General features: G+C 38.9%; 1 protein-coding gene across 1 annotated transcript in view; it reads left to right on the forward strand.

Moving 5' to 3' along the window:
• Positions 1–27,273, forward strand: part of LOC119475631 (rho GTPase-activating protein 26-like) — a 107,063-nt gene that overhangs the window by 71,401 nt on the left and 8,389 nt on the right. The window contains exons 17-21 of the mRNA XM_037748500.1: positions 6,805–6,910; positions 9,225–9,384; positions 11,263–11,407; positions 11,852–12,032; positions 27,184–27,219. Of these exons, the coding sequence (XP_037604428.1) occupies positions 6,805–6,910; positions 9,225–9,384; positions 11,263–11,407; positions 11,852–12,032; positions 27,184–27,219 (628 nt within the window). The remainder of the gene's footprint in view (positions 1–6,804; positions 6,911–9,224; positions 9,385–11,262; positions 11,408–11,851; positions 12,033–27,183; positions 27,220–27,273) is intronic.

Here is a 27,273-nt window from a genome sequence, read left to right on the forward strand (position 1 = left end):
TGTCCATTCTTCACACAACTATTTCCGTCATTTTTTGTGTGTATAACCTGTATTGCTTTCGAGACGGTCTGATAGTTTGCAGCGTTATCCCCATCTGTATGATGCATCTTTGGCCCAGTTCAGACCTGGTATTAACATGCGTCCTGAGTGATCGGATCACAAGTGGACAGCTTTAAGTACAGGTGTGAACGCATTGAGGACACATTGAGAGTGCTTGTCTGCCTCGCAGCATGGAAATGGCTTCTGTGCTCTACTGTATCCTGTCGTTACAACTGTATTTTATTAAAATATATCTTATCTATAGGCTACATAATCTACAGACTATCAGACTAGGCACACAAAGTGCATTATTATCATATTGTCTGTGATGTGTCCTGTGATGTATCCAAATTCACGAATATGTAGGACATTACTACTGACCTTCCTGTGATATTATGTCACAACATCTTCTGTATTAGCCATGTGTTTGCGACGTGTTTATTTGCATATAGAGCGGGGAAGTGAGATCTGATCACAAGTGGTCACTCAAGACGCATGTGGAGATGCATTCTAATACCAGGTGTGAACAGATGTACTTAAAGCTGTCCACTTGTGATCCGATCAATCAGGACACATGTTAATGCCTGGTCTGCACAGGGCTTATGACGGCAGGCTTTTCCCCCCTCCTTCAAGTGTGTACATTTTGAACAGCTCATTTGCCTTTAGACGAGGCCTGAATTTGTCGATTTCAAGCACACCCTGGCCTTTGGCAAAGTATCCTGGATGCCCTGCTCACTAGCTACTTCATCCAGGTACTCCGGGGGGATCCCAAGGCAATCCTACGCCAGCTGGGATACAGAAATCCAGTGTGTTCTGGGTTTAACCCAGGGTCACCTATCATTTGGATGTGTCTGGAGTCCCTCCACAGGTAGACGTCCAGGTGGCATCCTGATCAGAAGCCTGAACCACCTCAACTGGCTCTTTTTTAAAGCAAAGAAGCGGTTGTTTCAGATGTGTGAATTCTTCACACCACTCCTAAGGTTGAGCTCACACACCCTTTGAAAGAAAGTCAGTTTTACACCACTATTTTGGCAACTATGCAAAGCTCATGACCCCCAGGCGAGGGTTGGTAAGGTATGTAGATAGACCGGTAAATTGACAGCTTGCTTCGCCCTCACGGTTAGCGCCGTCTTCACCTTGACAGACCAACACCCATATTACCGATCACACTGTAGCAAACCAGCTGTGGCTGTCACACTCCATCTTACCTGTCTTTTTATGCCTCTGTGCCGTTGACAACTGTGGCCGGAGACATTTTGTTTTCGGGTTGTTCGTCCATCCGTCCAACCCATCTTTCGTGAACGTGATATGAGGAACGCCTTGAGGGAATTTCTTCAAAAACCCATAACTCAAGAATTAAAATGCTAATTATGACAATTTCACACTAACAGGATATGTGATGACATGGATGTAAACTGCAACTTGATTATTTTGCAGAGGTATACAACCGCAAGGTGATAATTCTAGTTTTCTTCCTGTTTTCAGAAAGGTCCTTTTCTGCATTACCACGTTATCCTGCTTAACTTGCTCTGAAGGTTCTCTGCTCTTTTCCTGAAAAGACTGACACGGCTTTAGTGACGAAGAGGAGAATGTCAGCAATTGTCAGATAGAAAATGTCAATGGACATCTTCTTTTGAAGCAAGGCATATGATGATATTTCAAGGAAGCTGAGTTCAAAGCTTGGCAAACAGTAATATCTTCCCACGTAACAGCAAACCTGCTGGCCTCACTCCCAACAATGGAAAACACTAGTCAGTAATTTAGACTGCTCAGTGTTGCTCCTAGCCAGGTGGTGTAATTTCAGCCTGCCTCTAAAACAGTAGTCAAAAGTAATCACCTTAAGGAGTGATAGAGCGGAGAGTCTGGTGATAATTCTCTGTGGGTTTTGTCACTCCGAGCAACATATGCATGTAGTTATTTCACCCATTGTTAATATGCTGTAAACATATTGATGAGTTAATGCATGCATTCAAAGTAGATCTCTGGAAATACTCAAAAAGTTGCACATTTTCAAATTAAAGGACCAGTGTGCAACAATTAGGGGGATCTATTGGCAAAAATGGAACATAATATTAATAAGTATGTTTTCTTTAGTGTATAATCACCTGATAATAAGAATCATTGTTACCTTAGAATGAGCCATTTATATCTACATAGGGAGCGGGTCCTCTCCATGGAGTCCGCCATGTTTCTACAGTAGCCAAGAACGGACAAACCAAAAACTGTTAACATTTCCTGCTTAGGCCCGAGTTGACAACCCGCTCCTGTCGCCGCTGCTCTCTCTCTCTTGCTTCACCACTCACTTCCACCGTACACACACACTCTGGCTCTGCTCCAGATGACCTACGCTACTCTTACAACAACTGGCACAAAAGAGGGCCATTCACGTTTTCACGTCGGCTACCGTAAGCTCTCCAACACGCTTAGCACACGGGGGAGGCTGAAGTTGGTTGCAGTCTCCTCACCTCACCGTTAGATACCGCCAGATCCTACACACTGGACCTTTAAGCCTCAAAATATTCTTCAAGAATCATCATTTAATTGTATCGTTTATGAAACAGGTGACTTTTAACCTTCCGTTCCTTCGATTTACTCACCAAAAAAAGCTGGCTTGAAAACAGTAGTTTTTACACCGCTGGGTAACTATTGGAATAACCACACGCTGGGTAAATCTCATCCAGCAAGATGGGTTGATCATTCAACCGAAATATTGGTTCACATTCGCTAGAATGCCGGTTTATTTCACCTCATGAATGGATTATTATCATTTTCATGTTTCCTTACAGTACAATCTGTAAAAATGTTATTTAAATAGACTGAAAAATAAACTTTGATACGTGTATATAGGCCTTATCTAAAATACATTTAAGATTTGATAGTACAAATCATAAATACTTGCAATTAATAAACCCCAAAAGTTTCAAAATGCTTTCTAAAAAAATTTGTGATAGAGCGTAAGGGTATGGCCTTGACACCTCAGCCAGAGGACGTACTCCACCAGGTTTTTTCCATCCTATGATTGAGAGAAGGAGAAAGAAAAGAAACAATGATGGGGTTTTTTTTCTTTAAAAAAAAATTGATTTACTATACAGTTTGTATACTGCATTGGTAACACCTAGTATACATCAAGGTAACCTCTAACAACAGCTGATATTGAGCACTTTATTGACGCTCCAGATAAATTAAGATCATGTGGTGTCTTGGTCAGATTTTGTAGCAAAATATCTCAAATGTGAAACACTTTGTTAAAACTGTAGATGTTTTTTTTTTTCACAGTTTATTCTATCGTGTGTGCTCCACCACCGTATGAATCCAAGCAGGATGCTATAGAGATGAGATGTGGGATATACTGCCCAGCCCAGGAGATGTTCAGTATGAATAATGCATGATAGGAAAGTAGAACAGGTGGTGTAAAGATTCAGCCGACAGTCAGCAGATGTGGCAATCTTCTCGAAGTAACGCACGCTTCATTTACTGTATGTGGGTGTGTGCGTGTTTTCTTTCCTGGCTTTGATTGGAAAAGTATGTACTCCATACATAGTCAAGATCCTCTCTTGCTTAAGAGATACACAGGTGAAGTTTTGATGAAGTGAGACCCATACTTTCAGAAACTTCCCTCTTACGAGGTCGTGAATGCCACATGAGGGGGGGGCGTTCATATGGACTCATGAACACGGTAAACACTACCCAATAGGCACCAATAGGAAGGGGAGCCAAATCTGAATGGCTTGTTGTATCACATGTTTTCTGATCCCGGTAGCCCACAAAACACTGACTGAATGTGTGCGCACAAGTACTGAAAAAGTGAGTTTTTCATGATATGTCCCCTTTTAAAAGGACAAAAAACATGAATACTGGGAATATAGTTTATTTATTCGTTTGTCTGAAGGGCTGAAATTCAAGGTGAGAGAGAAGAAGTGGCTTTCAAAGGTCGTTGTCTGTGAAGTGATGGATGAGGTGGAGGCTGCTATGATAAATGACTTCTGCTTGGTGTAATCACTTGTGACTCAGCACCGCCACAGCTACTGACTACGCTACAGCGTCACATCCACATTCAGCCTACGTTTTGTGCGTCTTTTGTTTTGTTTTCTGACTCATCACAGCTGCTGTATGGTGTGTGTGTTTACAGTATGTACACGTGGATGTGTGTCTGCAGTACTTTAGTCTAGAAAAATACAACAAATTATCTTATTTATTTTATTGTAAATCCCTTAAATGATTTTCTTTTGATGCAGGTGTGAAATCAGCTAATTGCCTCCTGGCTTCAGCTCTATATTTAATGCACACACATGAGATTGATATCGATCATTTCATCCAACTCTCAGCGAAAAAGCATGATTATAAAAACACTTTAACCACATCTACTGCTTTAAATTCACTCCTGGATAGAAGGAAAACATTTTCAGTAGTGGTGAACTTTTCTGAAAACCCGATACATACATAAATTGTTGTGCGTGCATATTAAGTTTGAAGGAAGAGAAGAGTGTGTGTTCAGCATAATGGGTGTGAAGTGGTGGACACCAGAGGATGCATAATGAAATAATGTTTTCATGTGCGCGCATTTGTTTGGAGGGATTGCAGCGGACGTGTACGTGCATGTGTGTGTTATCGGTTGTTTCAAGCGTGCATCTGCTAAATTATTCTCTCTCTCTGTGTAAGTGCTTGTAAATATTTGCTCTCTATTCACTGTATATTTGAGTGTTGTTGTGTGTGTGTAAGTTTTATACGTTTCAGCTCTGTCAGTTGGTAAGAAAATGTGTGTCTGTGTGTGAGATGCTCGGCCATTTGCAAGTGTATTGCCTGGCGCTGACAGCCAGGGCCCGAGGGTTGATCTAGTGTGAGTCTGCTGTCATCTCTCAATTGACTAGCTCTGCAACCGTGACTTATTATGGTCATCCATCAACAGCAGGTCTCTCTGCCTGTCTTTCTGTCCTCCCTGCATGTTTACCTGTTAATCACCAGGACACAGACCTTTCCCGCTTTGCAACAGTGTTGACTCAAACTTACCTCTTCATTTGTCTCCGATCACTCTGCCTTTTGCTTCTGTCTTGTGGACATGTATGGTCTATATTACGAGTGTTATATGATGGTAGTCATGATGGTAATCACTTAAACTCTGATTCCTAAACCTAAAGCACAAAGCTGGTGTTATTCTATATTTTCATATTGTCAGCAAATCCGATGAAAAGACTAAAACCAAAAAACGGGATTTTGATTATTAGCCGTAATATTGTAACCATCCAATTTAGACTTGCTACGAGATTGTGAAACAATGGTATATGCTCCTGGAGAAGCCACAAGTCCGAACGATATAAAATGTGTTTTATTTGTGATGTCATGAAGTCATTACACTACCCCCAAACAAAAAAAAATATATAACATTTTCTGACCATTTCTGATTGGTGGTGCTTACTGTTACCATGGAAATGTTTACCACAGTTTAACAGCTAGTGAGGGTACGTGCTGCTCCGTAGTCTGCTCTTAGATTTCAAACCAAACCAACATGGTGACTCGTTTGGAAACTTTCTCTTATATTTTACAAAAACAGTTCACCGATATGTGTTTCTGAAAACCTTTGAGGCAAAAAATAAGGCATGCGGTTGCTGAATCTGTCTTCATTTTAGATCGACAATGGTTAGTTTAAAAGTTTTCTGGGAGTTTCCAGAGGTGGCGAGTTCGAAATGGTTTATGGGATGAGTAGTTCCTTCACTCTCTTCAAATAATTTTGCCCACAGTCTTGTACCTTTGTGCCTTTTTTTCCGTTTTCCAATGTTTTTTTGCTCTGAATCAAAAGCTTTATGGTCATGATTCATGTCCTTGGTTCCATGCTTAAAACTCTTTATATAAGGATTTTCTGAAACATCGATGGAGTAAATGAATAAGAAATTTACTTCAGGAACAGGAGCCATTCAAAAAGTGTGCGGTCACTGTTGAGCTCTATTGTTTCCTACTGAAGATGTAAATCTTTGAAAACTGATAAACAAATAAATAGTTTTTTAATAAAAAAAAAATATCCTAAAACAGCTGGACACTGCAGTTTTTAACAGAAGTTACTCAAACAGGAGTAAATAAGGCATTTGTTTAGGAATGTTTCTAGTCATGGATTAAAACACATTTAGCGCTCTAGTGAGTATTTAGGGCAGCAGCAAATAAAATACAGTGTGCATCAATACCATTATTGAACGGACATGTTAACCAGTGCAAAGCTGAGAGTCACTGGTGCAATGTTAATAGTTTTTGGACAACATTTGAACTTTATAGCACTGAAGAATAAGTTAAATCAGACAATACTTGTTGGTAAGATCAATTCACTTGTTGGTTTTGGTGATTTCATGTTGACGACAATAAGAAAAATCAAGAATGTTGCCAGCCTAGTGCTTCACATCTTGAGTGATGACATTGGTACATACACTATGAAGACCTCTGCATAACACATCCCTGGATGATATTTCATTTGAAGTCCTTGTACGTGATTCATTTCAATTCTTAGGTCATTCTTACAAAGTATGACTTACTTTATGTGTGTACACCAAGGTCTTGCAAATGTCTTTGTGTACAGTACAATGACCACTTGTTATAGTGTGTATCATCTTTGTGAAAAGAATAAACGGACTGATTGTATTCCAGTAGTAGATGCTTTAGTTTACCTGTTCAGTGTTTCTGCTTCTTACATGTATGTGTCAATAAATAAGTAATCAAATGTGGTCTTGCTGAAGTCTTTAACAGTCTCTCTCTCTCTGTCTTCATCCGTCTGTCTCTTTCCAGAGTTGGACAACCAAGAGGCGAGGGTGACAGAGATCCATGCCCTGGTGCACCGGCTGCCTGAGAAGAACAGACAGATGCTGGAGCTGCTGATGAAACACCTGGCCACGTAGGTGGAGATATCACACACATGGACAACTGCAGACATGCATTATGATGCACCTCAGGAAACAGCACAGTATTTAATTTTAGCTATGTAACCACAATGGAGAACTCTCTCCTCTCTTTCCTCTCATGGCCTCTCCTCTTTCTACACCCACATCACTGTAATACTCCTTATCTTGATTGTTGTTGTTTTCCATCCTCGAGGAGGATTAGAGGTCTGTGTAATCTCTTGACCACATGCATTAAGGTGGTTTGTTCTGAAAATAGAAACCCATCCAGCAGCCATCAGGCCAAATCTATTGCCCGACTTATCCCTCGAAGGGCAAGAGGGGTTAATGGTCAGCCAGGAGGTGTAGAGGCTACCATGGTCGCAGACCAGCGAGGACGTATTTGATGATTTGTAGGTGTTTTAATGGGATTTAAATGACAATATTATAATCAAGCAGGTCCTAACTTAACACTGGAATAAAGTGTTGAAACAATGTTATATATAACATAACCATTCAAAAATGTTTTCCAACTAATTTAGCCAAGTTTGAACCTTCTTTTGAGCTGCAAATCAGTGCTTACTGGGAGATAATATGATGCTACTCAACCTTTGTTCTGATTGGACTCCTGCAAAGAGCTCATCTTTTTTTATGAAAGCCATTTTATGACAATTGCCTCTTCATTTTTTTTCTCCCAGGACTTCAAATCCCACCTTTGCCTCCACATTTTGGTGCTGTACAGACAAGACAATTTGTGAATCAAACAGGTTGTCTGTCTGTAGATTACATAACAACAAGCTGCTGCAGCCCATAATCTAAAAAGCAGGGCATGGCACAGTTGGCTTATGTGTAATTATTCCTCTAATGCAGCTGACAGCAGCCATTGTGTTTTTCGCTCCACACCCCCATCTAAGCCCTCTGGTTTCATGGGGCTGTTCTTCAAACAACAGCAGCATGATGTAATGTGCGATAAATGGGACATCAGCCATGTTTATGCAACATGTAGGCGAGCGCGAATGCAGATGTTCTGAAGAGAAACACAGCTTTACCTGGGCTTAGTGCATTACACCTGCTGGCCGTCGTCTATATCACCATCACTGGCTTATAGGTAGAATGGTTGGTAAACACAGCTCAGCTCTGCTCAGCTCTCTGTCTACTAAACTAATGCAGTCAAATGGAACAATAAATCCCACCTTCATGCAAGTCATAATGTTCGGTTTTTGTTTAAACTGTTTAAGAGAGGTGTTGATTGAACTGTATGGTCATTTTGGAGGATGTAGTTTGTGGTGCTACTGAACTGTATTGCACAATGGTGTATTAGGGCCATTGTAGGTAAAAACTATTATAATTATGGAGCTGGGGGAGGGGGGTAATATTTCAAGATTAAACTCAGAATAGCCAAGATTATAAAGTCATACATTTACGGGAGAAATACTTTGATATTCTCTGAGATTAAAGTGGCAAATTTACGAGAAAAAAAAATCACAAATTTGTCAGATTATAAAGTCATACGTTCAGGAGAAAAAAAACGTGGATCTTTTCTGAGATTAATGTGGCAAATTTACGAGGGAAAAAAATCACAAATTTGCAAGATTTAAAAGTCACAAATTTACAAGAAAAAAACTCACGAATTGGCAGGATTATTAAGTCATAACTAAGTGAGGCGAAGGTCCTGAAAGATACATATAAACGTTTTCTTGCATGTTCTTAATGTGTTCTTTTATGACCATAACTACTAATATTATAGAAGTTACAAGAAAGTAGAGACGAAAAAACTTCTATCTTTGAACCGTTCAGAAGACGTTACTCTGAACACACTGCGTTATCATAGTTACACACTGACGCTTTTAACTGTCTCTGTGTCAGTGTGAAGGGAAAACAACACATAAAATGCACATAACATGGATAAATGGAGAGTCTGCTACAATATATAATGTATAATAATAATAATGTATTTTTCACTCTGCGGCTCACGTTGCCGCACGTTAGCCTAAGTGTGATGAGGTTGATCCAACCTTGCAAAATGATGCCATGTGGTTACACTATTTTTCATCACCGCGGTTTTGTACATAGTGAATATACGTTTGTTTTCTTTTAATTTCTGAGTTTTTTTCTCATAAATTTACCACTTAAATGTCAGAGATTATCCAAGATTTTTTCTTGTAAATTTGTGATTTTAACCTTGGAAAGTGTTTTCTCAGAATATTACCCCCCTCTTTTGGCTCCAAAATTATTATGTTTTACTCACAATGGCCCTAATTTTCCATTGTAGTATCGCTTTATACGAAGAAGTGTTCTGTTATTGATATAAACTCTACCCCCTCTTAACAGTGTGGCCAATCACCACCAGCAGAACCTGATGACCATCGCCAATCTGGGTGTGGTCTTTGGGCCAACTCTGCTCCGCCCACAGGAGGAGACGGTGGCCGCCATCATGGACATCAAGTTCCAAAACATTGTAGTAGAGATCCTCATAGAGCACCATGAGAAGGTACGAATGTGTACAAAACAATAACATAAGCAACAGAGTTTGGTGATTGGGGATTAAATGAATCCCATGGATTTGTCAAGGGGATTAACGTTTGTGTAATTATGCATTTAAACAACAATTAATGCTCCAAACTATTTATATCCGAAAGAGCTCCTGCTGCGCACACACACACCAAAACTGTATATACACGTCAATGCTACTTTCCCTTTTAAACCCAAGTAGCTTATTGGCAGGTCAAGCTACTTATAGATGTCACCATGGCAACAGACAAATCAACATGACTGTTTCAGACCCGAGCATTCTGCACACATGGTATGTTCAGCCGGTGAAGGAAACAAGCGATCAGACACACATGTTTTGGGATATATGTCTTATTTCTCTCCAGATGCATGCATAAATTTACACACAGACAGGATAAGTGTGTGTTGAAACAATAACACAAACACACGCACACACACTCGTAGACACACAGCCCTGCTCGCCATCCAGACTTTCCAGACAACAGCTGTCTCAGAACTTCACATGTCTGATGAATAACATTATAATTTTCAGACAGTTTGTTTGCTGATTTCAGCCAGAAGCTTGTGGGAAGTGTCTTTTTATTCTCTCTCCTCGACAATATAACTGTCTAGTAAAATGAAAAGATTTAATTTTGGTGAGATGATTTACTCGAGCTAGGTGATCTGCTCATATAACTCTACTGAAACATTTCTAGGTTTCATGTGGTCCTGCTCGTGACATTTTATTGTACGTTTCTGAATCCAAAACAACAAATCCAGTGTGTTAAAATGGGTTATCCAGCACTCCAATCAAGTTTTTCCTTTGTTTTCATTCTTGAGTGGAGCTGTGGGCGTGGACCTGGCTGAAAAGAGTGATGACAGATGAATGGATGTTGGGATGATTACGTTTGACAGAAATAACAGACTAACACAAGCAGAGCAGCATTAGTGGGAAAAAAAAACATCAAGTTTAACAGATACATAATGATGAGGATAAAAAAAAAAAAACTTGAAACACTGTGCAGTACATTTTATCACAGCAGGGGATTTTCTGCATCTTTCATAATTGTGCTTCAAGGAGTACAAATACATTTCAGCGATGTTATGAACAGTGCCACAGATCGCAGACTGAAGCCTACAATGTGCCCTATTAAAGAGGACACATTCTGCTTATTTTCAGGTTCATACTTGTATTTTGGGTTTCTACTAGAACATGTTTTTATCCTTAAAAGTTCAAAAAACGTTTCTCATTCCGGCTGTGCTGCAGCACCTCTTCATCCTCTGTCTGAAACGCTCTGTTTGAGCTTTTCAGGCATTTCTGGAGCAGTGTTTCTGTGGGGGAGAGTAACTCCCTTTGGTCTGGACTTAGGGCTTTGTAAATTTGTAGACCTTTTACATGTATAAAAAAATTATATAACACACTAAAGGAAAGGGAAAAAGCATAATAGATCCTCTTTAAGTATATGTAATTATTCCCAGTCTAAAGAGGTTTTATATACAGCAGCATCAAGCAGCTCTGTCTTTATGTTAAGCAAAGTCTAAGGTGCAAAAGTTACAATTCATTGTTAACTGGGCATAAAGTGGCCACTACTGTTTTTCTATCAAATCACAGTCTTGCATATTGTGACATGGGTGTACATATTTTCACATTTAAGCACAACATTGTTATCATTGTCTGTGCTTTAAAATGTTGTATGATGAGCCACATTTCCCTGTAATTACATATGAGACCATAAATGCCTGGCCGCAGCAGCAAGAACATGCTGTACACAAAGGAGAAAACAAAAGGTTTTTTTCAGTAACTTTTCACTGGCATCTTCTTTTTTAAATGTATATATTTGGTTGTGCTCACGCATCGCTGTCTGTCCTGTTTGTGCAGATATTCGGGGACGTGCCGACTCCTGCAAGCGGTCCGACCAACATGCCTCTTAACCTGCCCAGGAGGAGAAGCACCGAGATTAAAGCCCCGTCCTGCAGCGAGAGGCCTCTCACGCTCTTCCACACACCAACGCATTCCCAGAAAGGTGAGCTGGACCTCCTAATTTACCTGATAAAAATAAAAGATACCAGTATTGAAACCATTTAAAATATTCAGTATCGATGTAGTGGTACTTTGATATTTTTGACAACACTAGTAGGAAAAGGGAAATAGGTTTACACCCATGGCCCCCACACTTTAACACGTAAAGTTTACGCCCATGGCCCAATTTGGCGTTGCAGCTGGTGTGATCCCATCATAAGATGGTAAGCTTTGAGAGAGAAAGACCTATAACCACCACTTCTTGTTGAAAAGCATTAACAACAAGCTGTCAGTGGTCAGTTTTACTTTGAGTCAGTTAGCTTGTGATCAGAGAGAGTTCACAGTGATCAATAGACGTACAGTTTTAGGACATGAAAAAAGCATGTTAGCCAACATTTTCCTGGTCAAAAACACCGAAGAGTTTTTAAATCTATCTTTTTTCTTGTAGTTGAAAAGAAGAACAGTGTTGTCAACGCCACAGTTGGCGAGCTGCAGCAGCCGGTTTCCTCTTCCACCAACTGTAACAGCAGCAGCAGTAGCAGCAGCAGCAGCCAAGGTCGAACGCCGAGACACAGCCTGACCAGCAACGACGGAGAGCAGGACAACCGGCAGATCCGGCCCAGCTCACTGTGAGTGATCTCAAGTTAACCGGCTTACAGATACTTTAGGCCCTGTTATTTACAGTTTTTATTGTAAAATTCAAAAATAGAGTCACTGACTGAATAACGATAGTAATAATATATCATATAATTGGTCAAATATTTTTGAAAAAAAAACATACAAAAGCCTGCAGTGCAGATTCAGTGCAGTTAATGTTTTAATTACTTTGAAAGATAATCAGCATCTCAGTTTCATGGTTTCCCATTTGCTCTTCATTATCGACTACCGCTTGACTTCTAAGCTATCCTTGTTTACTGTAAGCCGAAGTGGAAAAGTGTTAATTATAGGAGTAAACGCTTTTGGGTGTTTGGGGACACAAAATCCATGAGAAGATCTGTTCAAACTGATGAGCATCTTGTAAAAAAATCTGGGTATTTTTCAAGGAATTTCTTACTTATAGTATACAGCTCAAGGTGCTTTGCACAAAACAGCATGAAGACAGATGCAAAGAAAGATGAAACAGAAGCAAGAGCAGCAACAATAGATAAAAGCTTTACAGTTTCACAGATGTTTGTGAGTGACGGGTGAAGAGGTTTGGACTCATTTGTATAAAGAGACATACGTCTACACATGCAAACTTCAACTCAATACAGTCACAAAAACATGGATTCAAGAATGTACACACTCACTGTTTCATGTATAGGGAAATCCACAGGAATGCATGAGGACATACACACGAGCGTTAGCCCACACATGCTGCATATGTGGCAGCTAAGAGCTAAAAGAAGCCGTCTCGTGACTGGCAGGTTGTCGGTTTAAATCCTAAAATCATCTGGGAAACAGAAAGGAACTGAACTCCAGCTGAACCAACAACAGAAGACTATTACTGCCGTCTACTTCTCCTGAACGAGGGAAATTTGAAATAACAACAAGTGTTACACATGCATGTATCATGTAGCAGGTACATAATCTATTCAAATAAGGTTTGAATACCTGGCATGTATGTCTTGGATTTATCTTACACAGCGGGCCCTACTTTTCAGTGGCCAGCGGTTTACACGTCTGAAACCAAAGACAAAAATATTTTCACAGGTCTGAACAAGCACCTCCGCCATATAAACACTGGACACACCCACGCTGAGGTTGTTAACGGGTTAAACACACACACACACGCCTGTATATGGAATTCACAGACACAAGGCCGAGCACACACACAGATACGGGCATGGGATCATCTGTCCTATCACTTTAGTGTTTACATACACTTTGTTAGATCAAGATACATTCTACCAATCATCTCATTTACTGACTTGAGAAGGGGAGGCCTTCAAGTACAGCCCGTCACCAAGACGATTGCACGTCGCCTCTGACTTTTTGTCTCCCCGCTGCCACCTCTACTCCCTCTCCTTTTACTCTCCTTCATCCTCATTCTTTAAATCCCTCACTTGCCCATAGTTTGTTACATCCAGCTTTTGTTTATGTGCTCACCTCTAGATGTGAATTCTGTGTCGCCGTTATTTAATACTTTCCATCGCTCTGTCCCTCTGGACATTTGCTCTGTCACTGATGGAGGACATCAGGTCGCAGTCTGACTGACGTGATCAATTAAAGCAACATGTTTGAACATCCACCACATTTTGTAGCAATCTATTCAAGTCATTCGCTCAGTGAAAGTGAACATAACATGTGTGTGTGTGTGGAGTTCTTTACGGTGGTAGCAACTGTGAAAATCCAGCTTCATTCCAACATAACCATAATTGAATATCTTTAGTTATTACACGGCGTTGTTGAATACTCTATGGTTAATCACGGTGTTCTGCGGTCTGTTATTTCTGTATGGCAGACCGTTGCTATAGGCCTACATACGACATACATTTACACAGTTTGTACATAAATGTATATTGGGTTAATAAACACTTTTTTTGTTTTGTTATATATTGTACACAAATATAATACTGCATATATGTTACAATAAAACCAACAGAAAATATTATATCTAGACTCACGAGGCTGTGGCGTTACGCAATAAGAAGTAAGGGTACTCATAAGTTGAGTTAAGTTATGGTCCTTTCAAAATGAGGTGCGATAAAGGACACAGTTTAAGAGCCAGGTATAAATGTATTCCAGTTAATTAAGAGTATTATTTTTGTTATACTAATTAGTTAGGAAATGTGCATACTGTATATGTTTTGGCATTTCTTGAACTAAGGCCACCTCAGGGTGCTATGCAAAGATAGAAGAGATATATCATGTATAAATGAAAGAGATATTCAAGAGCATGGAGTGCAACAAGGAGACAGAAAAAGATCTTCAGATTCTTTCTATAATGAGTCACATTAAAGAGTCATTTAATGACTAAAGTGAACAACCTGTTGGGCATGATAGGATACCTAATGATGCATGACATAATATGTTCAGCAGCTTATATCCTGCCGTTTTTCCTCTTCAGGTGATGCCTGTATGGAAGACAGTGCTGTCAAGTGTTTCATACTTGTGGCCCTTTTTATATATGTATTGTATCACACGCTCATGTGATCGAGGTGAAACAGAGCTCCCTTCATTAACCCATTTCTCAGCTGGAAAACCTTACGCTCTTTGCATTTGGAACATGGCTACATTTTATTTTCATGCATTTAGAAAAGAAAAAAATCTACCTGACTCAGTGTGAACAGACACACAGCAGAGGATTTTATTTCAGATTTAAAGATGGAGCTGTTGGGTGACCAAAGCTTTCTGGCTGGAGTCGTCAGTGAAGTGTGAATGTCGAAGGGAGCTGTCGAGGCCGAGATAGATTCAGTGAGATTCTCAAGATTGTGCCAAAGCGAGATTGTGTGCGTCGTCTTACTCAGAGTCAAATGAGAGGATGCAAAATCCATAATAATCAGTTTGGTCTGTGTGTGCTGAGCTCTGTCTAAAGATAAATCCAGCTTATCAACCACAAAGCCTGAAAGAGAGATGAAACCAAAAAGTAATGAAATCAATCTAACTTGAAGTCAAAGAAACATTGCCCTCAGAAGTAAATAGTTCCAATGTTGGTCGATGTAATAAGCCAGACTCTCATATCGATGACTATGTATTCTGCTACTCATTCATTGCTGATTGATAATGTAGGTAATGATGACAAAATGAACATGAATGGTTTTATATGCATCAAAATAACGGGTGGCAGGTCTAACAAAAAACTGTCAAAACAGAGTACTGCCACTTTATTTTCACATCTATGGAGAAAAAATGCATGACAACTCAGCTTTATAATAAATAAATGTCCTTGAAAATATTTTGTAGCCAAGGATGCTCTTAAAAATGTTCTCAAAAAGGACAGCGATTCCACCTGAAAGCTTGAGACGATAGATTTTTACCTCCGTAAGGACACAAAAAAAGAAAATTAGAAGTCTTTCCAGCAGATATTTTTTTTTGTGCACAACGGCCATGATGTCCTTGAAATCTGTTGCTAAACAATGAATACAGGAATATATGGAGGACAGAATCTGCCAAAATCTAAAATAAATGAATAAATAAATAAATAAATGACTCGATAAATAAAGAAATAAATGTCATTTAATGTAGCAAAAATAATATAATATTGTATATAATACATACAAATAAATATATACATTGAAAAGTAAATATAAAACAAATAAAATAAGTAAATACAAAATAAATGCCAAAAATAAGTTAATACATGTAAAACAAAATATTAAAATAAATACATAAAAAAATAAAAAGTAAAATTAAACAAAAGAATAAATAATATGTGATTTAATACAAAGATAGATAAATAAAGAAGCAAATTAAAACACAAACATTAATTTATGTCAAATTTTATCAACTGATTGATATCTATCTATTGTTTTTGCTACTTTCATTGATATATTTTTTTATCTATCGAGTCATTTATTTATTCGTTTATTTTTTATTTTGGCAGGTTTTGTCCTCCATAAGATGGAAGACAGGATTGTTTTGCATTTTATTAATTTAGATGATATGTGGTTTAATTGCTGCACATTTTGTAACTCCCTCTTATTTACCCTTTAAATCTACTGAAACTGAAGGAGATGGGTTAAGGGGGATAAAAGAAGCTCTATCTGATCTAAATTTAATCTCAGGTCAGAAGGCGATCGAGACCTGCTGGTCACAGATTATCAGAAATAGATTCAACCTCATGTTTACGAGTGCTTTGAAGACATGCTCACACACATAAACAATCTGCCGTAGCAGCCAAGATTTAGTTTGACAAAAAACAGGATTCTTTTGTTCAGCAGTGGAAATGAGAGGAAAATGGACCACATACCATCCATAAATAGTCATAATATTTGGCCAAGTGCACAGTATGAGTTTTCTAAAGATATTCTGATATGGATAAAGAGCCTAAACAATCAGTTCTGATTAAGGTTTAAGTTCAAGTATGAGGCAAACTGAGGTCAAGAGCCACAAATAGCAGCTCTCTGGATAATTTAGATAATTTGAAACTAAACATCAGTTCTCATTCAGGCTCTTAAAAAGTTGAAGAGTTTAAACAATATACAGAATTATACAGTGGAAACCCACATCAGCTCAAGCAGTGACACTTCATTTTTAAAATTATAGTAATTTTTGATGAATTTGAGTTTTGTACGTTTTTGCAATTTGCGTGTTACCTTCTATGCTATGACTACATGCTCAAACAATTTGAAATACAAGATCAACTTTGGCTATCACTTGTGAAACTACTGTAGCAACCTCGTCAATAAACACAAATGTTCATGGGCTGCATATAGTTTACAAATGAAAACTAGTTTTATTGGTTTATTGAAATAAACATTATTTATAATGACTGACACAATGACACGGCGCTAGCCATGAGCGGGTGTAGCATTAAATGGTTATGCGTAGCGCTGGTACTGTTGTGGTACTTTAGGGATGGTTTTAAGTATTTCCACACTGACGTACAGCCACGTTTCTTTCTGCCTCTTGCTGCATGTCTGCTGCTTTAGCGCCCCACACTGCAGTGTTAAAGTCATTAAAGTAAATTACTGCATCGTGCTAAAACCACAGATGAACGTTTAGTCCACAACGATGCACGGTGTCGACTAGTGGTCTCAGCCTCTGTTGCTTCGATTTTTACTTTTTTAATTGTGTATCTTGCAAGTCCCCTAAGTGCAAATACTAAATTGCTGAAGCATCCCTTTAAACCCCTGCAACAAAACCTGTTTTATATGCACATTTTAGGATCAATAGTTCTCCTTTGAACACGTAGGCTTCTCCAATATCTTAACGATTTCCTAGATCTGATGTATTCAAGCCCATTTACAGGATAAAATGCCTCCATTTTTTTTTAAACAATCAGCAAAGAGAGTCTGTCTGGGGTTCCTGATTCGGATCCCAGACCATGTTTTCTCGATCTCCCAGTGCCAGACATCATGGATTTCCAAGAAAAGCCAGCCTGCACCCTCATCATAGACAGGAGAGAGGTGCAAAGGTCAGATGCCTTCAAAAGCCCCACGTTCCCCTGAGAAGGATATTATTTTCAGTTTTGACACCTTAATTCCTGGGCATGTTCTTTTACTGTAGTTTGTCTCTTGGTGGGAGATGCCTGGAGGACACCTCTTTTAAAATAGTTCTCTTGCATGCAAATCACACCTCCATGACTCTTTCTAGTAATGCATGAAAAGGTTGGAGGTGCGAGAAACTTCACATAAATAGAGCCAGGGCGAGTGATTTATAAAACATGCGAAACGTTGCTTTGCCTGTTCGCTGACGCACGGAGCAGGTTAGGATATTTTCATTGGGAAAATTGAAACAATCTGATGTTCGCTCCAGTTAGGAAGAGTTGTAATGAGGATGCAGATTCCAAGGCACACTATTTCTTTTTTTTTACTCAAAATATCGATGTATGTAATACATTATAAATATAGAATATACTGTATTAAGGTATATAGAGGCTATATTGCATCTCAAATAGATTATTAACAATAAAATATACTCATATTTTATCAAAACAAAATCATTTTTAATTCCAACAAGGCTAAATTAAGTTACAAAATCATGTTTCCAGAATTTAGTGATTTTTAGAAGAGCGTTTCAAGTTTTAGAAAAAGTGCTTTCATTAAATCAGTTTTAAAATAATTATATTATTTATAATGTAACAGGCTATACATAATGACAAAATCATGTGTCACGAACCCAGTAATCAGATTTTATTGAGATTTTATATAGAGCTTTCTCTAAACATTTGCGACGAGGCAGATCATATTTTGGATCAAGTGTCTTAATGAGTCTTTTGAATCCGGACTTTTCAACTACGCTAACCGGATGTAGTTGGTTACAGCAGCCGTGATTTCTTTCCATTTTGCCCTTTTTTTGTCATATGGGATTGCTTTGGAAAGCGAGGAAGCCAGAGTCATTTGCTTCTGGGTTGGTTCTGGTTGCTTTGGTCGTGTTCTCGCTACCGTACTCGCTTTGCCGCTTCAGTTCTTCCGCTTCCTCCGGGCTCCTTCTCTCTTCGCTGCTTGCCTCCAAATACAAATACACGCCGGCCGCATACGTCACACACACTCGGGCGCGGAGTCTGTGAGGTATGTGTCAAAGGTCAAGGTTACTAAAACCCATAGACTGTATATAAGTAGTGGACATAGTCACCATGACGTCACCCATTGGTTTGTGGTTCCGTTTTGAAGCCTTGAGTTCTTCATTTTGTCCATCACCATCTTGTTTTTTTGCAACCAGAACTGACACGAGAGGGTGGAGCTAAGTACAACCAAATGTTGCAAAACGTCCAATTGGTCTCAAGGAGGAACTGATTATAATTTGGTGATCAAAGGTCAACGTCCCTGTGACCTCACAAAAGAAGCTTTTTGGCCATAACTCAAGAATTCATGTGCTAATTATGATAATGTCACAGAAATGTCTAATAGGAAAAAATTATGAAGTGATGACATTTTGGACAGACGTGGATGTTAACTGCTATTTGACTGGTTGGCGGAGGAATACTACCGCTAGGCAGTAATTCCAGTTTTGTTACTTACATAGGAAGGGCCAATTAATGACTAATGTGTGTCTCTGAGAGTGTCTGGATCTGAGATGGGACATAGGACAGTTTCACTCGCTTGTCCTGCTCCACATACAAGCACTCCCTTCTGTTGTTTTACTTGAAACGTCATCGACGAGAAGCCCAGCTCGCATAAGTATGTGTTTGGGAATGATGATAAAATAGAAACCAATAGATTTGGGTATTCCTTTTGCTACCCACAACCAGGAGATATCATTGGGGCAAGTCTGCAAAGTCCATTTTCAGCGAGCAATCCTCTTTTTTGTCTTATGGTCAGTGTCTGGGTTGATGCGAAGGAAAGATGATGGAATGGTGCGCGGACCGAGGCGTAGAAATTCCACGTTTAGTTGTTTTTAAAATAGTATTACTTGATAGAACATTTAAAAATTGTTCTTCAAATGGGTACTTTATGAAATAGTTGAATGGGGCATTTAAGGGACAAAATTCCAGTCACACAGTTTGAGAACCACTGCACTAGCATATGTGATTAATACGACTGCTGACTCCGTGGACTTGACCTTGGACCTGATATACTAAGGTCAAAGCGTAAATGGCAAAACGTCTTCCTTGTGTCCCTTGGGGAAAGTCTGTGAGTTTTTATTTATTCCTCCTGTCTGTTTGACATTTGAGAGAAAAGCAAAAAAAAAAAAAAGTCAAAAGAGAAGTGAAGAGCAAGCGTTGGATGGAGAGAGTTTGGAGTAAAAAAGAGAGAAAGAGAGCTGTAAAAGTTAATTACCCCCACTGAAAAAACCCACAAACACTCCATGGCTGAGAAGCAGAAAAATGTGTTACTAGAAAGTTTGTCGGAAACCTGTCTTAGAAATATTTCCTCCCCGCAGCGTAACACCCGTTTACACTCACTGACATGCAGTGTTAGACAGGTTACACGGCTCTGCTTTTACTGATTAGCTGCTTCTTGATATTCTCTCTCATTTATTTTTCTTTTTTTTGCCTTTAGCACAATACAGACATAATATGTGTCTCTCTCTATCACGCTCTTAGATCTTCAGATATTACACTGAGCACTGTCAGTAGTCGCTCGTGGGGGATTAAACTTTTGAAATGGGTTTTAAAGCTGCAACCCTGTTAACACTGGATCGTTTTATAGTAGGGTTTTGCTGGAGGCATTAAGTTCAGAGAGAGTTCTGGATAGATTTCCTCTCTCTGACATTTTCTGTTCTGCCTCCTTCGGCGGCTTGCCCTTCCGCCTGCAACGCTGTAAATATAATTAGTCTGTTAGGAGTTCATGTAACGCCGACCACCATCTCAAGCTGCACGAGTCACGAGTGTGGCTATGTGTAACAACTTGATCAGTTTGTGTACATACAAGGAATTTGACTTTGGGTTTGCATTAACTGGAAAATTGGAGGGGCAGTAGGAATAAAAGGCCAAATAAAGGCCTGCTTCTCTCTGCCATTGTGGTCAATTATTTTGTGAATTTAGGGTAAATGTGTTCAGCCGTACCGTAAAAAGATGAAAAGTCATGCAGTATATTCACGTCATCATTCGTATATAGATAGAAGTACACACTGAGGAAAGAAGCAGCACAGTTTATTAACCAACCAAACTTGTCTAACCTCTTGCCAGTCCTCTGTACTGCTGTAATTCACAGCGTCTCGCTCTCATTGTGACAACATGGAGATAATGTTGGGCTCAATTATGCCTCTGTGACAATGGCATAAACTCAAATTTATGATGCTCATTACTGAAATATTTCGGCGAGCTGTTTGCACCCTTGTGTTTTTTTTGGAGTCCAAACTTGATATTTGCAGTTCATGCAGGTCATGCAGTTTTATTTTGCGAACGGCCTTTAAGCAACAGACGATACATTCCTACTTAAGGGATCCTCCCAAGGGTATAACCAATGAGAAAAGTGAAGCCAATGCGGAAGTGCCCTAAACTTGCATTCTTTCTAATAGCCAGCAGGGGGCGACTCCTCTAGTTGCAAAAAGAAGTCAGATTATATAGAAGTCTATGAGAAAATCACCCTACTTCTCACTTGATTTATTACCTCAGTAAACATTGTAAACATGAGTTTATGGTCTCAATCGCTAGTTTCAAGTCTTTTTCAATACAGCATGATGTTCATTTAGTAAATTATGGTCCCATTTAGAGTCAAATTGACCATGGGTGTGCTTTAGGGCGTGGCTACCTTGTGATTGACAGGTCGCTACCACGGCTTTGTCCGGTCTGGGAGTTGTCCATGTTTCCGTCTTACAACTTTAACTCTTTCGCAGTGTTTTTTTATTTCATAAAAGTTAATAGTAACGATTTTGGTCACCTAGAAATGTGTTACTCAGCGTTTCCTTTTACTTAGCTCAACCCTCTTGTGTCACTTCTAATTGGTTTGTCACTGTAAAAAGAAATGTGATCACCAAGAGAAAACTTATCAAGTTAAGGACAATAATTGTACGCTTTATTTGCCGACCAGCAGAATTTATACGTTTTTTTTAATGTATTTATATCAGCAATAAATACAAACCTGTATTGGTGGCAAACACATTTTTTTCACTTTAATTAGAGAATGTTGTTTTTTAGTATCAAGGCTGTAAAAATGTTGATCATTGCTTACTTGCATTGTCTATAAATTTCAGATACATGCTGTCATTGTTGGCAACTTCAACCTGTGTCTATGCATTCGCTTTCAGTGAGCGATGGAAGTGTGTGACTTTGCATGTGTTAGTTTTGCTGGGGGTGTGTGGGTGTGTTGTAGCACTGTGAATTGATGGCCTGTTAGGGAAGAGTGTGGAGAGACAAGAGATCAGTAAATCAACCGTCAAATGTGCTGTGAGTCTGACGGGGAGACTATATTCACCTGAAACAAGTTGATTCACTGCCTAACCCGTAATATTTATCTGTTTTTTGGGCACCATGCCGGCAAATATGTGAGTCTTATCTGGAAAAGAGGAAAACTCAGTCCAAAACAACACTATTGATTTATATATTCAATCAAAGATATCTTGATTGTCAGCTGGAAATGGTCTCTTCCAGCAGCTCTGCTGGAGGGAGGGAGAGAAGAAGAAGAATGGGTCGGAGGGAGATGGATAGGACGGAAAGAAATTGAAACAGAGGAAGCAGATGAGAGAGAGCGCATTGACAGACAAGCAGTGAGTGACAAATAGAGAGAGAAGGTGGATCGCTGAGGCAGTCACTCAAACTGACAGTTTAATAAATAAATAAGGAACACAACCACAACTTTTTTTTTGTTCTCTAAGTTGGCCTAAAATACAGCAAAATTCCATTAAAATGAAACACAAGAAAAGGAGTTTTTAAATACTTTTATTGCAATCAACTCATGAAATTGTACCTCCATGAAATGTCCAACAAATATTGGCAATTATTAGTAATATTTTTTTATTTTATTAGGGCTGTCAAAATAGACGATATAATAACGCGTTAACGCAAATTTGTTTTAACGCTACTAATTTCTTTAACGCATTAACGCAACTTGTGATTTTTAGGTTGTAGCGGGCTCAGTTTTAAAGCTAAAGTGAAGATACTGGCATCAGATGAAACTAGAAAATCGAAGGAATCCTTTGGTACCAACATATAGTATCAAGAATAAATAATCGGACCTCAAGATATGTGAATGAAAATGGGTTCTATGGGTACCCACGAGTCTCCCCTTTACAGACATGCCCACTTTATGATAATCACATGCAGTTTGGGGCAAGTCATAGTCAAGTCAGCACACTGACACACTGACAGCTGTTGTTGCCTGTTGGGCTGCAGTTTGCCATGTTATGATTTGAGCACATTTTTAGTTCCTGTGAGAGTTTCTGGACAATATTTGACATTGTTTTGTGTTGTTAATTGATTTCCAATAATAAAATATATATATATTTGCATAAAGCATGCATATTTGCCCCTCCCATGTTGATAAGAGTATTAAATACTTGACAAATCTCCCTTTAAGGTACATTTGAATAATTTGAGATTAATCGCGATTAACTATTTTAATCGATTAACAGCCCTAATATTTTATACACGCAGTGGTACAAACAGAACAAGAGAGCAAAAAAAGAAAAAAAGGTAAGTAGATAAATAAAAAACAAAAACAATTAAAATACGTAAAAATAAATATATAAATACATTTAAAGAGAAAAAAGCAAATTGATTCAGTACTGTATGGTGAAAAGAAGGTAAGACCTACAGGGTTAATTTATATTGGTAAAATGTCTTGAATATGTCTTATTTATACTAAACAGCATGTATCATGCTGCTAGTTATTTGTACCGCAGCTCATGTACCAATAATACGATCTGTCAAGGGATTTCACTTCCTGTTCTGTTTCCAATCCACTTTGGATATCAGTCAGAGCTCCATCTGCTGAACACTCAGTTAGAAACATTCACATTGTTGAGAATTTCCAAACCAAAAGACTCACTTTACAAAGTTCAATTAATAATGTTGCTAATATTTCCAAAATGCTGTCATTGCAAACATCCATCATCCTTCTGATACGCTAGAGAGCTGCAAAACAGCCATCAAGTGGACCGTGCTGTGAAATAGTTTTAACAACTGCTGTTTCCAAGGTCAAGAATGAACTTTCCACCTCAGATCCATCACTATGTCTATATTTGTCACTTGGCGACATGTGATTCCTCTGCAGAGTTATAGCCAATATTATCTGCCGGAGTGCATTGTTGGCATCACCAGATGGACTCCTTACAGCGTCCGCATTTATCACTTCTCCTCTTTGTGTTATTGAACGAGTCACTGTATTAACGGTGCAGTTATTGAAGTGGAACATGCGTTTGTTCTTAAAGAGAGAGAGACCATGATTATACCAAATGTAGCCTCAGGATGTAGCAGTGTCACTATGGCAACCACAGATCACGTCATCAAAAAAGGGAAAGTCTATGTTATAAAAAAAGGGCCCTAATGTGAACGAGTTCATGTAATGTGCAGAGTGGTGGATGAGAGAAAAAAAAAACACTGCCAATACCTTAACTCACCTATATGCTTTAAATAATATATATATAGGGAGTGAACTGACACTGGCAGAAGAATAGAGTAATATTCTGCCTTTGCTGCATGTTCGGACACTTCATTGAAACCTTTTGCTGAAATATTCAAACCAACACCGTGTTTTTTTTGGATTGACTGTTACATCAAACACAAATATAGATCTATTTTCCATCATTACTCAAATGTGACATGTTTTGTATTTTTTGGAACTCACTAGATGGTTTGAAACTCCACCGATGTGGTTTTAGCAGCGTTTAAAGAAACATAATTCATAATTAGCAGTAGCACTTTGTAATCACTCTCGTCACTTCTGGGTGTGTCCCATCATCAAGTAATTTCCATTAAGCAATTTGCGTATTAGGGTGGAATAGCGTACACTCCTACCTAGCTGTGCCGTGTGATTACGTGGCTGCACTTTGCTCTTAGAAAGCGTTCTTGTTCAACACCTTCCCTTACATAATAATACAACTAACGTCAGCACTATTAGCTTCAACAGCACCATTTAGCTCAATTCTTGCAACAAAATGTCAGTGATTATAGGGGCAGTCAAAGTGTATTTTAAACTCAATAGACTCATTAGGTAGGCACCCCGCTGATTTCACATCTTAGATTGTGTTGGTGAATGAATCAGGAGAAAAAAAGGCTCAAGAAGTAGTTTTGAAGCGTTTATCACACAATGGAGGCAGATTGTCGTAGCTGTTCAGTACATGAGCAGGGAGGCCTGCAGACAAGATTTCTTATAGAAAAATTGTAATTGTGTCCCTTTAGAGGTTATTAAAATCAGGCAAGTGGCTGCATCTTTTAGATGTAGTGTCAAGTGAAACTTTGCTTATATAATCCAGCCTGTAAGGCTTTTTTTTATTTCAGTTCATATGGGGCAGAGAGATGGAATAATGGAGAAGCGGAGGCATCTGAAAATCTCCTCTTTGAGCCTGAAACACATGTAGTCGGTCGTGATGCACAACAGCCTGGCTGAGTGGTGGGTGTTATGTTTCCTCATGTCTCTGCTGGCCTTGTTTATGACTGATTTTCCTGCGGTGGGCTGCGTAATCACTAAAAAACACTCAATCAAGGAAAATTATGACAACGCTTGTTGCAAAACCCGGTCTTGCCTTTTACATAATTTGATTGACTATGAATACATTTTCTTTTGCTTTCTCCCTTTTTTATAACGCCTCGCTGTTTCACTCTTCAACAAGCCTCTCCGTCTGTGTCGTTCACCTTCTCTCGCTCTAGACCGTCATTCATCCTTAAGGGCAGCCTGTGATGGATGGCGGCCTGCGTGTCATTTCTGAGAGAGAAACTGAGACTTAAATGATCGACATCGTCGATGTGTGTGTGTGAGAGTGTGTTTGGCATCTTGCAGCATGAGATTAGATGGATGGAATGACAAATGGATTGATGAAGGCACACAGCCTGGTTAGATAGAAGAATGACTTATATTTTACATCATCATGTTGTCTGACAATTTGGAAATTAGATTACTGTAGATACACACTATTCCCTAAGCTTGGAAAGAGTCCCACTACAACTCTGTGTAATTACATTAGATAGATGAACCAAATCTAGATATCAATTTTGCCTCTAACCATGTAAGTCTTGTTGATTTGATGTTACTTGTGTGTCCCCTCTGTCTACTAGACTATAAAATGCAGCAATTAATTCACATTTTGACGAGGTACCAGAATCATGTCATGTCATCATGACCGAGCTTGGCAGACCGAGAAAAAGACTGTGGTCAAGCTACACGTTAGCCGTCACTCGCATCTCCGTGTCCAAACCGGCCGCCGCTACAGTTGGCGACAGACTGAAGCAGAGTGGAATGAAATCTCGGCGAGTAGAGCAGAATTTGTAACGTCGCTGGCGAAGCAATGTCCGAAAATGATGTATTTAACGTAGGGCTGTCAATCGATTGAAACATTTAATTGCAATTAAACCCATAATTGACCATAGTTAATCACGATTAATCGCAAATTCATTAAACATTTTTTTTAATCTGTTCAAAATGTACCTTAAAGGGAGATTTGTCATGTATTGAATACTCTTATCAACATAGGAGTGGACAAATATGCTTGCTTTATGGAAATCTAAGTATATATTTATTACTGGAAATCAATTAACAACAGAAAAACAATGACAAATATTAACAAGTTGCATTAATGCGTTAAAGAAGTTAGTGGCGTTAAAACGAATTTGCGTTAAAACAAATTTGCGTTAACGCGTTATCACATTAACTTTGACAGCACCAATTAACGTTACAGGCCCACTGTAACTTTTTACTGGCTCTTATTGTTGGACCCTGCAATGGCACAACAGCTTATATATCACATATATATATATATATATATATATATATCTAAACACTTACTAACTTTTAGTTACACCTGATTTCACTCACCTGAACAACACCCAAGCGTGGTCCGAACCAGGTCCAAAGGGAGGGGAGCAAAGTCATCGTCAACCACCAATTCCCATAACGCACTTCGATAACAGTCGCACCCACCCCACTACCTCCATGGTCAAGTTGACATATACATTACTAATTCAGTTGGATATGGATTCTCAAGTTAACATTTGTTTTGTAGTTGAGATGTTGTTAACTTGTTATTTCGTGTTCTCACAAAAATGTCAGTAATCTTTCGTCATACTGACATATAATAATATACTAAATAACAAACAGGCATAATCCCATTTTATACTGTTAGTGTATCTACGGTGAAGTCAGCTATTTGTTTTGACTGTGTAAGCTCAACAGAATGTAATGTTTTTCTTCATCATGGCTATTAGCCTTTATTTAAGGTTGTTATTTTGGTCAAAGCTGGAGCGCATTAAGCGACTCACATCACCCATTGAGAGCTATTAAGGTGTCAGTTTCTCCTTGCAGCTTAATTATTTGGGTTTTATTTTAAAGTAAGCTGGGAGGTCGTCTCTGTGGACATGTCATTTGTTCCTTGTGTGCTGGAAAGCTAATGTAAGCAGACCTCAGTGAGAGGACAGCGAGAAGGGAAACCCCCTCTGTAATATAATCTCTCTTGAGACATAATGTCTAAATTAATATCAGGTTAGTTAGAATAGCTTTCCTTTGTTTTTACATGTCCAGAAACATTCAGTGCTTAACCTTATGGCTCATTCATCTGGATGGATTACTTCATCTCGGTTTTTATTTCATCTTGTGTTTCCAGGCTGAACCCAAAGAACCGTGGAAGCATACCAACCAGGTAGGAAAAATGTGTCTTTAATTAAAGAATGTCACAACAACAGTCGCAGCTGAT

This window comes from Sebastes umbrosus, chromosome 17 (genome assembly GCF_015220745.1).
Source record: "Sebastes umbrosus isolate fSebUmb1 chromosome 17, fSebUmb1.pri, whole genome shotgun sequence".
Classification (NCBI taxonomy): domain Eukaryota; kingdom Metazoa; phylum Chordata; class Actinopteri; order Perciformes; family Sebastidae; genus Sebastes; species Sebastes umbrosus.